Source organism: Bombus impatiens, unplaced genomic scaffold (assembly GCF_000188095.3).
Source record: "Bombus impatiens unplaced genomic scaffold, BIMP_2.2 scf_0233, whole genome shotgun sequence".
Lineage (NCBI taxonomy): Eukaryota > Metazoa > Arthropoda > Insecta > Hymenoptera > Apidae > Bombus > Bombus impatiens.
In genome coordinates this window covers 91,238-104,237 of record NT_176652.1, presented here as the reverse complement: position 1 = coordinate 104,237, position 13,000 = coordinate 91,238, and the positions used below count along the sequence as shown (strand labels likewise).

The window sequence follows — 13,000 nt, the reverse complement described above, 5'->3', positions numbered from 1 at the left end:
AAAACGTTGGCAAGCCAGCCTCGCGGCTTTTAATCTTTCCACGTAATCCCGAGATAATCCGAAAGAACGATCGCTCCACCGATAAATATTCCATATCGATGGCGATTCGCCGTTCCGGCTTGCCGCCTAGGCGAAATAATTTTCCATTCGATCGAGATACTTGGGGTAAACGAGCTGCCGCTGTAACGCGTCCTATCGCGTAGCAAGACGGAACGCCGACCATCCGTTTAACAGTCGCTCTTTCTCCGTTTAACGGCGGCGAGTCGTTTCTCTTGCAACGACGTACGATAAGCTTTTTATCGGAGACGCGAAAGCGATGTACTCTGCCGGCTTGTTTCACCCCTTTGCTCGACTGTCTTTTTTCTTTTCTTTTCTTTCTGCTCGTATGATAAATTATGCCGATAAATATGTCGGGGAGAAAGGTCGGGGAATCGAGGCGCGAGAAGAGGGAGGAAATTTTCACGAGGTATTTGGATTAAAAAGCGGCGGCAACCAACAGGTTGCGATGCGCCGATAAGACCTCGAACGATTCCCAGCCGGAGTCACCGGTTCCGGTCTTTGCATCTATGTACATACGCAACGGCTTCGTTAGAAAGTCGCCGTCGATCCCGTTGTCCGTCGATTTCGATAAAAGCGTTATCCCGGAGCGAACGCGAGATTCCGAGACCCTGGCAGATCGTTGGAGCCTACGCTCCGCAGAGTTTCAACGCGAACAAAGTATATTTTTCGAACGAAACGGTGACGAACGATTCGTTTGCTGGACGAATTCGTAATCCCGGTATCGCAGACGTGTTTCACGGGAAACGCGTCGTCGATCCCTCGCGTCGACAGGGTGCTTCGCCTAAACGTCAATACGTATCGGTCCATCGAGACGGATTTCCCTCGTTCCGTTTTATTTTCTCCCTTACCGTGGAGCGTAGCGGATCGCGAGGGCCAAACGGACGGTGCTTTATCAGGCTGACGTACTTCTTGTCTCGGGAAATTCACGAACGATGAGCGCGCGTCGGTCTTCGGAGCAGCTGGCGTAAACGATGCCCGGGGAAAAGCGTCACGAGCCGATACGAGGGCCGCTTTTATATTCGTAGGAATAACGTACGTTACGAAGGTACCGATCGACGTACCGATCGAGAACGCCATATGGAAAAAATTATATCGAGACCCAGCCATCTTTTCTTCGCCAGCCGACTCTGCTCTCTGCCAGGGCAGCTCGGTCAAAGTCCGTCGAACGGCCGCCTTACGACTGTAATTCTTTCTTTCGTAACGCGTATTTCCTCGTTCGATAAGCTAATAATCTACGATTCAACGACTCTTTGCGATATCGTTACTCCTTCAGCCTTGACAAAAGCAGCGTGGACTTCTCGCGCGAAAAATAACACGTATGTCGTACTTGTTAAAAGTTCCCCACTCGAGGGAAAGACGGAGGCGCAAAGAGGTCTTGGATGTAAAGTTTCGTAGACGCGTAAAGTACCGTGAGGCCAGCTTGGCACCGCTAAATTTTCAAGCAACGTCCCAAGCAACGTTCTTCCGTTAACGTTTCCGTTGGCAAACGTTGGTAACGGAGATAGTCGTCGAAAGTTTATGAAAGAGATCGCGCGAAAGATCAGCTCGGTTTTGCTTTAATTCGCTGGAAAGTTCGTTACGTGTATGGTCGCGGTATGGAATATCTTGATCTCGTTTTCAAGGCGTTTTCAAGGCGTTTTCAAGGCGTTTTCAAGGCGTTTTCAAGGCGCCTGCTTTCCTGTGTCCCCGAGTTTGTTTCCCCGAGGAACCGTCGTTCAAGAGGAAAAAAAGGGGACGGTAATCTTACTCTCGTTGGTATAAATAAGAACGCGGCTCGCAACCCGTTTAAAAGCACTTGCTTCTATTTTAGCAATGGGACTCGTCTTTACGTTCGCGTATTTTTCCACGATTTTCACATCGTCGAATCTCCTAATTACGCCATCGTCGGTCAACGATCGTGCGGAAATTCCTTATCCGGCGAAAACTTGCGCCGTGCTCTATCTCGACGAGCGGAACAGCGAAAGTTGAAAAAGTCGTCGCTACGAGAGTTTGCCGATTACCTCTGTTCTAGAGTCGCAAGGATGCGCGTTATCAGGCCTTGTCGTTAGCGATCGCAACCAACTAGCCAGACAGGCTGAACCGAAAAAGTTTGAACGAAAGGGCAGGTCCGGTGACAGGGGCGTGGAATAAATAGAAAATGGGCCAAGCACGAGCAAACTTTCGCCACGCGTAATCGAATCGTTCGTGTGATTTCAGAGTCCCTGCCGGATGCTTTGGCGAACAATTGCGATAAGTGCAGCGAAAAGCAGAGAGAGGGCAGCGAGAAGGTGATCCGATTCCTGGTCAACAAGGTACGTTCACCGTCAGCCGCTAATCGAACGCAAACGCACCGGTCATCTGTCGCAGATGAGACACAGAGACGCGATATCGATTAGTCCTCGCTTCCGGATGTCGTAGAACCGGTTCCCCGTTCACCGAACGCCACAGTTTCGATCCTCGTATCCTCGCCAACGATCCACCGTTTCGGTCGTTCTCTATCCTGCGGGGATCTTGCGTTTCTTCGACCGATAATCGTCAACCCAGGCTCCGACTTTTCCGATTTTTCTTTTTTAAGCCGGTTAATTCGCTCCGCGTCCAACTTGGTCGCGTCCCATCGACCCCGAACTTTGCCCCCTTTGTGTATCTTCCTTCTTTCGTCGGTTCTCCGTGCATTTTTCCGCCGGTAACGTCGATACGATATCGTAATGGTGGGCGCTGTGCGCGTGATCGGGAATGGGCGGAGGCGGGTGAGTCGCGGATGTCGAAGGAAGAGTATAGCCGAGTAAGTTGCGAATCTCTCGTTGTCGACACTCTGATTACAGTTGGTCGCGAATGTTTAAAGAGTTGGTAGAAGGTGAGAAAGGAGCAGAGACTTTCGAAGAAAATATTTTCGGTCGAGCGGGAACGCTTCTGGTTTACGAGGGTCGACAACGAACGATTTAATTCTCGCGGCCTTATCTTTGTCGCTGACTTTTAATCCGACTTGCGAATGCCGTTCTTGTTTTTACGCTTCGTTAACAGAGTCTCGCGATCGATTAATTTCGTTAGAATAGAAGACGAATAGAAAAAGCAGCACGGTCGACGTACTTGAAAAATCCCCATGTCACGGTTACGCGTCCTCTATCCTTGTCCCTTTTGTCACGGCGGATGTATAGCGCGGGGCACTCCTCTTTCACCGCCTGCCGTTCCGTGTAACGTAACGCGCGCACTTCCGGTCGCTGAAATTACGCAGCTCCGAAATTGCAGAAACTCGACGTTTGTCGTTAAACGGAACTAATTAATTTTCGAACGAAACGATCTCGATGTTTGTGTTTCAGCGACCACAAATCTGGGAACGACTGTCGAAGAAGTACGACCCGACTGGCGAGTACAAGCTGAAATTCCAGGATCAGGCGCAACAACGTGGAATCGAATTACACTAAGCGGTTCGCGATGTAGAAGACGTGCAAGTAGCCTTCGAAGACGATTCGTCGACACCTCCATTGATAAATCGGCTACGCCGTTTCTTAAATTCTGTACTCGGTTAAAAGATTGCAAAATAAACGTTGCATTTGCGTAGAATCGGAAGAGAAAAAGCGAGCAGCCTCCGAGTAGAGGAATACCTTTCCACGCGAAAGCACGGCGAGTCCGATTCGTTGGTAGCCGCGAGACGAACGAGAAAATCCGAAGAGAGTGCGAATCTCGGAGGATTTGTTCGTTTGGTTGAAAAGACAAGCGCTTGGAAAACAAAGGAGAATTCGCCAGGCACGTCGCGCTTTTACGCAGCTCGCGCCTTTCGCATCGTTCCTCCCGTTTCAACCCCATTCCCTTCCATTCCCCTCGCGGTTCTGTCACGACCGATTGTTTCGCGTTCGAAATAATCAAGCCGCTTTCACGGTCGGCGAACGAAACGTAAACCGGCGGATTTAACGCGAAATTGGAAAAAAATTTATCCGATCGAACCGATCCAACGGAGATTCGTACGCGGTCTACGCGCTGTACGCGCTCGCTCCTTTTGCCGTTCGCACGAAAGTTTTCACGAAACCTACGTAGCGCCTGCCACGTTCCTTCTCGTTATCGAGAATTTCCCCTCTTTTCCCGTCGTTTTCCCCTCTTTTTCTCCGCCGTTCGAACATCGAATCGCGATTTTTCCACGAGACAACGACGGCCAACCGACGCTAACTTGGCCGCGAGTCGTAAACGCTCCGGCAACTTTACAATCGTCCGTGGAACTGGTCTGTAGAGGGAAAAGTGGGACGCGGCATCTCCACTTCCGTATGCACGAGACGAGCGACTCGTTTCTTCCAGATTCCGTCGCAATTTCGTTTCGAGTATGCGCGTCGTCCGTCCATTGTGCGTGTCGCGCGAAAGCATCTTGGTCGAAAGACGTCGACTGAAATAGGAGGACGTCGCGTCCTACGCAAAGTACGTAGTATATGTTTTGACGTTTCGGTTTTATTAAGCAATAAACTCGGTAAGAATACACACCTTATACGTTACACCGAGGTAAATCGCATAGAACGTAGATATACATTTTTCCAGCGAATTACTTTGTCGCTTAGTTTAACGTCGAACAACGATCGTTTATCTTGTCATTCAGCCCATAAAGCAACATCGATTTTCGACGTTCGTCGTCGATTTTTCCTTGGCGGAACCGGACGACCAGGCCTTCCGTTCCCGACCAAAGTTTCGTTCCGATCGCACACCTGGCCCCACCTACGTCCTTGTACGTTCAGTCGGAAGACGACACACGCTCGAGCGGTTCTTCGATAGTCGTGAAATTCCTGCGTCTTTTTGTCGGAGAAATTGAATTAACTCGGCCGTTATTAGCTCTCTCGTTGTCGGCTGGAATTTTTTCTCGAACTAACCGAAACGACCACTTACCGAGGTAGTTTCGGCTCGTTAGTTGGCGAACAAGCATCGTGAAAGTTACACGAAGGTGGAGAATCGAGCGGGGGGCGGAGTCGTGCGCGACGGCACGGTACCCGTTGAATATTTCAAGAAAAGCGGGAGGATCGCGATCGCGATCCCGATAAGGGATTTGTCCAAAGTACAAGTTCCGCGACGTTTGTACGGTAGTCACGGTTACCGATAATTTATTTGTAGCCGCGAACCGATAAATTCAGCCGGGATAGCGGGAAAAGTTTGCCGAGCCAAGTTTCGAGTCCGAAAACGCCGCCCTTGAGACCGTTCGCTTAATTTCCTGACGGTGTCCGGCCGCGAAATATGCGAGCCGCTATACACACGCCATAATTCTTTCACGACTTTGAAAACAATTTCTCGTTTGCATCGGTTTCCCCTTTCGGGGCCTTTGCCAAGCTTTCGAAAGGGCAAGGAATCGCGCCCTCTCCTCCTATCTTTCGCTCGTTTACGAACAGCCTGCCGATAAATTAATCGCACGCAGCAGCGATCGTCCCTTCTTTCGCCTTTCTTCCTCTTGAAACCTTCGTCTCCGATATTCCTCGCAAGCGTTACCTTCTTCTTCCACGTACCTGTTTCAATTTCCAGACCATCCGCTTCCGTTTCGACCAATTTTTCTCGCGACAAACTCGAACTGCACGGAACCAACAAAGGAATAAAACGGAACAAACAGCGAGCAACGGAGATTCAAAGTCGAACCGAGTTTACTCAGGCAGAAGGAATTATCAGGTTGCGATCGAGTTGCGCCGATTCGCAAATCTGGAATCGGATAATTATGTACTCGTTGATTTTCTCTCTCTCTCTCTCTCTCTCTCTCTCTGTTTCTCTCTCTCTCTCTGCGTCAAGTATCCGCCGTCAAAGAATCCGAGAGAATAATATTTTATTTATCGACATCTCGTTCCATTTCCGCTCTTTCCTCTCCACTCTCCTGTCATCCTGCATCTATTCTTTTCTCCTACTTTGTCGCATTGCCGCTTTTTAACGAGCTTCGCGTTTATTTTAATTAGACACTCGTCGAGTCTGCTGTCTTTCTTTGGCCGTTGGTTGCTTCGCGAGACAAAGCGACACCCGAACGGCAAACTGTGTTGTCGCAGAAGGTATCGAGGTTACGGACGATACAGCGGCAGAGAATCGGATCGACTGGCGCGAAATCACGCGCCTAGGTGAATTTTCGCAACGAATATTTAGACGAGCGAGCTTCCGTCTAGAGGACACGCGATCGATCCTCACGGGCCACGTTATCGCGAGTTAACGCAGGCTAACAGCCGGAAAATAAAATATTTGACAGTCGTGGAATGGGATTGCCGTGTAAGAGCAGGGTCGAGCTATTACGAAGAGAGTGGTGGAGATCCCGTAAATAGACCTACCCCTCTTCGTCTTGTCCAACCGGGGTAGGACACGACTTTTATTTCGGCCGCGAAGAACCGTTCGAATTTTCTTATCCTGCTACCGTGAAACATCGCTTGGGGGAAACTTTACTCGCGGTCGCCTTTGTTGGACCAGCAAAACTTCAAGAGTCTCGTGATAAATTAACCGCTCCTCCTTCCTCCCTTTCCCCCCTTTTTCCCTCCTCCATGTAGTATCTCTTTTTTCATCCTCTTTTCCCTTCTCCCTTTTTCCTTTTCCCTTTTCTCTTTTTTCCTCCTTTATTCGCATCCCCTTTGCCTTCGTTTTTACGCCTCTGCCCGGCACTCTTCGACTCCGTTAGCACCCTTCCTTTAACCGAGACGCTTCGGCTCGTTTCCAACCTGTACGACGGATTGCAAATCATTCCGAGTACTTAAAAGTTGGCAAAGTCGCTCAAACGAAGGCTAATGCGAATTTAACGAAGGTTGTACGAGCTGCAAGGCCGTTCGAAGACGTCGCAAGAAGCGAGTCGATTTTCGCTCGTAGAGCAGCCGGACAACTGCGCTTTACCGCGTTTTAGCCTCGAAAGCAACGACGACCGTAAGAACTTGGGTATAGTAGCGCGCTACACGATCGCCTAGGACAGCAATTTTTGCCGAAATCGATATTTGCAGAGTCATCCACGTGCTCGCAGTCCGTAGCAACTTGTACGATTAAATTGTTGGAAAGCTCGCCAGCCAGACAATCGAATCGACGTTCGTCTCTCCTCTCCATCGTCCGGCCCACTTCTCTTTTCCTCGCTTCTATCGATCCCTCTCATATTGAAATTAACGTTTCGACGAGCGAAAAGATGGTCGTATCTTTCGCGCATTTTTCACGTTACGTACATATGCACCACCGATATAGTTTGCGGTTGCTAGATATCGCCGATTTCGATTTCTTCGATTCTACTCGTAAACGGGTTCGTTGGCGAACCTGTCCGTTTTCCAATTCGCCGCCATTTCGCTGCAGCTGACGACAAAGCCGGTCGAAACCTCGAGATATCTAAGGCCAATGCTGACGCGTCTATCGAATAGCGTCTATCGCCGGCCTATCGCTAAACATCATCGTCGTAGCTGCGCGTTCATTTATTTATAGTGGTCTCGCGGTGAATACGACCGCTTCCCACGCTTTCTTTACCCTTCTTTGTCCACGCACCCACCTCCTCCCAGGTCTGTTTGTTCGAAATTTGTTGGCAGCCCAGCGTTAAGTATGGAAATGAATTACGAAACGAATTACGAAATTAGTATAGAACCGACTTAAACAGTCGATTTAAATGCGTGATTCCGACGAAAGAACCGACTCGACCGGATCCTCTCTGCCCCTTCGTACATGCTCCATTCTTCGAGAGGGCAAACACTGGCAGAGGAAACTTAAATCGAGTGGGAAACCTAGAATTCAATTTAGCTTCCTTCTTTCGTCCCTTCGTTCCACTGCTCTCTGTTACGTACACCGGGATCCGGCTGTCTGTCCGTGGGCCGAGAGAAAAGACAGAAGCGGTAAAAATAAAGGGAACGGCGAAAGAATCAAGCGGCAATTCGCTGGTCGCGTGGTCGATTCGTTCGGTCATAGAAAATGGATTACTTTCGGAGTCGGTGTTGCAACGATCTTTGCTCCAAGTTTATTTAGTTTGCTCCTTTTCAACAGGTAGGGAATTCATCGTCGTCGTCTCTTTTACCGATCTAAAGAGGTATCCCTTTAATTACCCGTGCACGCAGCGTCCGCCGTGTTCGGCGAACTGGCATACACCGGTCGCGCAACGCGAGATCACGTAGGGACGGACCGCGTCGAGAAATTGTCCAGAGCCGCGGAGGCCGATCCTTCGCCACGCGTAACGAGAAGTTACGTTTAGTTGGTTTCGAGCGCTCCCTAACGAAATTAGAGACCAGATTCGCCACTCCAGCCGAACGAATTCTCCTATCTAACTCGAATTTAAACGACCGCTTTAGAACGTTCGACAGCGGCGCGTGCTACGGCGATCGATCTTGCGTTTGCCATTGAAAAAGAACTTTCCACTACCCTTCCTGTTACTCATCGTCTCTACGTTGACTCGAACACCACCACCGATTATAGCCTGTAATCGTTTTCGCACTGCATCGAGACACGAGGTAAATTCGAATCGCGCGAGCAACGCAAGAGAGGACGCGAATTTCGGTCTCGCGGTCCTCCCGATGCCGCGATTCCCTGAAATTCGAGAATCTTTGCAAATACTCTCGATATCTCCTCCTCCCTGCCTTCACTGTCCGACAAGGTTCCCATTTCTCTCGACGCAGTTACGCGATCGCGCTCCTACAACGTGGCATCGGTACGTATACGACTCGCACGCATGCAACCGACTCGTACGAATCGTATCGGGAAGCCACGAGACTTCGATCGGTCGAGGATTTCTATTAATCCATGGGGAATCGGTGCCTTTTCCACAACTCTGTGATATTTCATCGTAACGCGTAGGAAATTGGCCAGTTTCCTCACTCGCACGAAGATTTATGGTTCCTAAACGACGAACAACTTTATGTCTACGAACACTCGACGGATCTACGGTTCGCGTACCTCGGGCTTGCAACTTGCCGCCAAGATCACTCCTATACGCTCTTTTCTTTTTACGCGTCACAGATTTTTCTTCTCGATAAAGAGACAAAGTAGCGGAATTTCGCGAACACGCAGCTCGAATTTCAACGTCTAGCGTAATAAATAATAAATAATAGATAACAGATATACGCGTATGCATATATATAATGTAAACTCGACATATATATACGCGTGCGTGTAGGTATATACGTGGACGTTCGCAACACTCGGCTAGCAGGTTAACGCGTTTGCTCGCACGTGTTCTCACGTATCCTCGTTACGGCCCGGCCAGGTAGCCGAATAACGTACGCCTGCCTTCCTCGCGGTACGATCGTTGCCGCTTGACAGCCTAATTTCGCTAATTAGATATTTAACGTCGTGCATCGAGGCGATTGATTCCGGCTATGTTGCCTTTGTAAACGCAGATTTCGTGGCTGTAGCTCGTTCCTTCGGAAACGATGATTTCTCGACGCTGTCGGTGTTTGCTTTGCACGAAAGAGCTGGAAATTACGCGAAATAACGTTGATGAAATTTGCCTAAGACGCACAGCGAGAAAGCTGGCTCGCGCTGCCACTTAAATTACGCTAGTAAGCGGATGGAAATCGCACAGGCCAGCTTCTCGCTCGTGTTACAGAAATTTGCCGATCGAATTTTACCAGCACTCGTACACTTCGATCAAAGACGCGTCAGCTCGAAGGTTTTCCAAGAGATTGGGACGCTGCAACGTCGAGCGTTCGGACGACAAGCAGCGGCAAACAGGCGAATTGCGAGGCGAACTCGCAACCCCGTGTCCGCGGCAGATTGCCACGAGAGGTGGCGGCTCGTGCCGAGTCATGGAATATCCACCCTCGCGATTCGCGTAAACGAATAAACGTCGACGAGAAACCATTTTGCAAAATTTATAGATACGCGATGGAATACGCGATGGAATACGCGCCGGAAAATACCTCGAAGAGCGCAACGTCAAGGGAGGTAGTCGAACGTCGAGCGTTTTAGTTACTTGCTACCGCGTTCTAGTTACCTAGCCGTGTCGCGTGTAAGGTCGGTCGACCTTACGGAACCTACGGGAATGTGATCGAAGGCAGCGCTACAAACGAAAGATACGAGAAGAAGGGGACAAAAGACGAAAAGGTCGATTTTCGAGCGTATTGTTTCCCCTGATGCCGTTCGCTGTCGGATCGCCTACGGCTACGTATGGTCGCTAGATCGAAGGCTTATCGTTAGTCGCGGCGCCTGGCAGGATCCTCTCTCGAAATTAGACATCGGGACAGTCGGTTGTCTCGCCCGATTCCCTCTGCTGTCAACGTTGCAAATCCTCCCTCATCTTCTTTCCCTCCGCTTTCCTTGTCTCTCGATCTCGAGGTGTGACCCGGATACCGATTCCTCGATTGCTTTGCCGGCAAATTCTGCCCTTGCTCTCTTTCTTTTTCTTCGTCCGTGTCATCGGAAACCAGACGATCGAGACGAGACGCGACGTTTTCGTCTCGGGGACGACTTTTTGCCCTGGCGAAAGGAGACTTTGCAGTATCGGAAAACGGGACAGAGTATGGCGGTCGCGCATTCGCCTTTATCGGCAACCAGCCACAAGTAAATCCCGGAAAATTAGCGTCCCGCGGTTCCTCCTCGTTTGTTGCTTTTCCATCGTCCAGACAAACGACGTTTCCTAGTTAAACTGGATTCCTGCCTTTGCTCGAACCTGCGACGCGTCCATCGTGCACACGAGTACGTTTGTTCGCTCGTCCGCCGGCGTTCTAAACACCGTTTTCAGAATTTCTCGATTTACCAACGAGATATCACGAGTTACCAACGAGTTTTTCCATGTGAAACGGCGCAGGCGATCGCGGTTCTTTCGTTGAAAATGGATTGCGCCGCGTCTTTGTCTCGCGCGGTTCCGCCAATTCGCACGAAGGAGAAACCGAGTTTCTCGCGACAAATCGACCAACGAACTGGCCGTTTGCGAAAATATCCATTTCGTCCGACGGATAAATTTCCGACAACCGGATAAATTCCGAAATAAATTCGAAACAGCGAACGCGCCGGTTAACGCGACGCCCAGTTACCAGCTAGTCTGGTTTCCTCGAAATACATGTGCCTTCTATTCATGCCCGTAGCGTCGCGCCATTCTCCAAGATGGAACGACCATCTCGGGTTCGCGGACGATCGAAACGATAGAGCGTCGTTTGATTTCGCTTCAGCTCGTTCCATCATCCGCTTCCTTATTTTAGAACCAAGTTCGCTTCACCAGCTTTGCCTAAGCTTCGAACCATCTTTTGCTTTGCCTTTCCCAACTGTACCTTCTCTCTGGTCGACTTTTATGGCCATTTTTTCAGCAAATTCTTGACAACTTTGACCACATTAACGAGCATATTGCGTAGAAACGTCTGAAAATACGGAGCAAGAACGCTTTGTACCGAGCACAATTATCTTCGATCTCCGAGAAATACATCCGAATATGAAACTAGCCTTTGGAGATTCGTTCTCTCATTCCGTTTAATCGTTTCCAGACAGACGCGTAACTTGGCTATCGCAAGTTCTTCGAGATCGTCGAATCCCTTGCTGAACGTTGACGAACGTTTCGAAACGCCAATTTCTACGCGTTTCGACGAAATCTAAATCCGTCCGTTACGCCCGTTAGACGATAGACAATTTCGTATCCGCGTGCCTGGCTGGCGTCGATGCCGCGTTTCTTTCAAAGAACGAAAATTTCGTCGCACCGGCGCGTTTCTCAGCGTCGACTGGGAAAAAGGCTTTTCAGCTAGTCAGAGCGACGAGGCACGCGTCGCGACGAGTCGGAGCGGAGAGACACAGAACGGATCCTCCCTTTGACCGATCTCCCACGTTCGAGCGCGGACGATGAATCGGAATAAGAATTTCTCATCTGCGGCGAGTAATTTCGCGCTGCCCGTGGGCGAATTGAAAAGTTTTAATACCGCGTGTCCCTCCAAGGGAAAGAATAAGAAAATAAAGCGCCGAGGGGTGATGATAAAGAGGGGAAAGGGGAGTGCGTGTATACGAAGTCCAAGTTGGTTATTTTGTTTAGTCGAGTAGTCGGTGAAAAGCAATTCGAACGAGGATTTCAGTCCCCGAAGCACGCTCGTTTCTCGTAATCGAATAACCAAGTCAAAGCGCGAGTCGCGGAATTAATTTCAAAAGTTGCGCGGATTAACCAAGTTTGTAAAACAACTAGTTATATACGTAATAGCTACTTCATTTTCGCGTTCTCCGTTGTTATCCCGAGCTACCTGTCCTTTCGTTTATCCGTAAGTTTCGCGCTAACTCGCGCCAGACACCTGTATTATCTGCGTGAATTACTGCTCGATCCGAAGCCGATTAAACGCACCGCCGGCATAATTTTCCTGGTTAGTAGCGAACCGTTACTTGGCCGACGAATTTCCTAGGTCGCAACGAACTTGTTCCGTCCGGGCAATTGCTCTGCCCCTAACGCCCTACGATTGATACCGGTTGTTACCGCGAGAACCAAGTTTCGTATCGCGAACGCGTAATCGATGTATGTATACAACCGAAGACGCATTAGCGAAACCCCGACCGTTCGTTCCCTAACCGTCTAGTCGTGACTTCTAACGGCGTCGTTGTCCGTGTTTCCTTCTACCCGGCCGATCCTACAAGATGATAAATCTCCTTCTACGATGCCCTTAGCGGATTGTCCGATTTCACGGTCTACGGATAGGCGAAAGAATCGCGCAAACGGTCATTTAGCGTACGTTTATTTAAAAGTCGAGTCTCGCGTTTGACAACTTCTACGGAGGGAACTGACACGGCAAATGCGCGGAAAAATATGACGTTTCTCGAACGGAATGGCGACGGATAAAAGACGAGGGTAGGAATAAAGACTGGGAAGAGAGTGGAAAAAAAAAGACGAGGAACGAAGAAAGGTTCGGAGAAACGCGCGGGGACGAGAAGGGAGCGGACGCGACTGCTTAATTTAACGACAATGAATTCGTTGTCCCGACGCGAATGTCTCGAGCGGGGAATAAAGTCGAGTTTCGTTCCGGCTCCGTAAACCGCCGCTGTCCTCCGGACTTTTCCTTTATAATCGCATTGCCCGTCGGGCTTTATCCGTGAAGGAGCGGTGCACACGCGGCTGCCT

At 49.8% G+C, this 13,000-nt stretch overlaps 1 protein-coding gene and 2 long non-coding RNA genes across 3 annotated transcripts in view; 1 reads left to right on the top strand and 2 right to left on the bottom strand.

The window, feature by feature from the left end:
* Positions 1–2,021, bottom strand: part of LOC112212615 — a 15,902-nt gene extending 13,881 nt beyond the window's left edge. Inside the window, exon 1 of the long non-coding RNA XR_002946444.2 lies at positions 1,890–2,021. This is a non-coding gene — a long non-coding RNA (uncharacterized LOC112212615). The remainder of the gene's footprint in view (positions 1–1,889) is intronic.
* Positions 1–3,602, top strand: part of LOC100747203 (ejaculatory bulb-specific protein 3) — an 11,190-nt gene extending 7,588 nt beyond the window's left edge. Inside the window, exons 3-4 of the mRNA XM_003488424.3 lie at positions 2,257–2,351; positions 3,357–3,602. Coding sequence (XP_003488472.1) covers positions 2,257–2,351; positions 3,357–3,461 — 200 coding nt within the window. The 3' untranslated portion in view covers positions 3,462–3,602. The remainder of the gene's footprint in view (positions 1–2,256; positions 2,352–3,356) is intronic.
* The window catches only part of LOC112212613, an 18,440-nt gene continuing 8,271 nt past the window's right edge, over positions 2,832–13,000 (bottom strand). Inside the window, exons 3-4 of the long non-coding RNA XR_002946442.2 lie at positions 8,356–8,362; positions 2,832–3,036 (exon numbers count right to left, since the gene is read on the bottom strand). This is a non-coding gene — a long non-coding RNA (uncharacterized LOC112212613). The remainder of the gene's footprint in view (positions 3,037–8,355; positions 8,363–13,000) is intronic.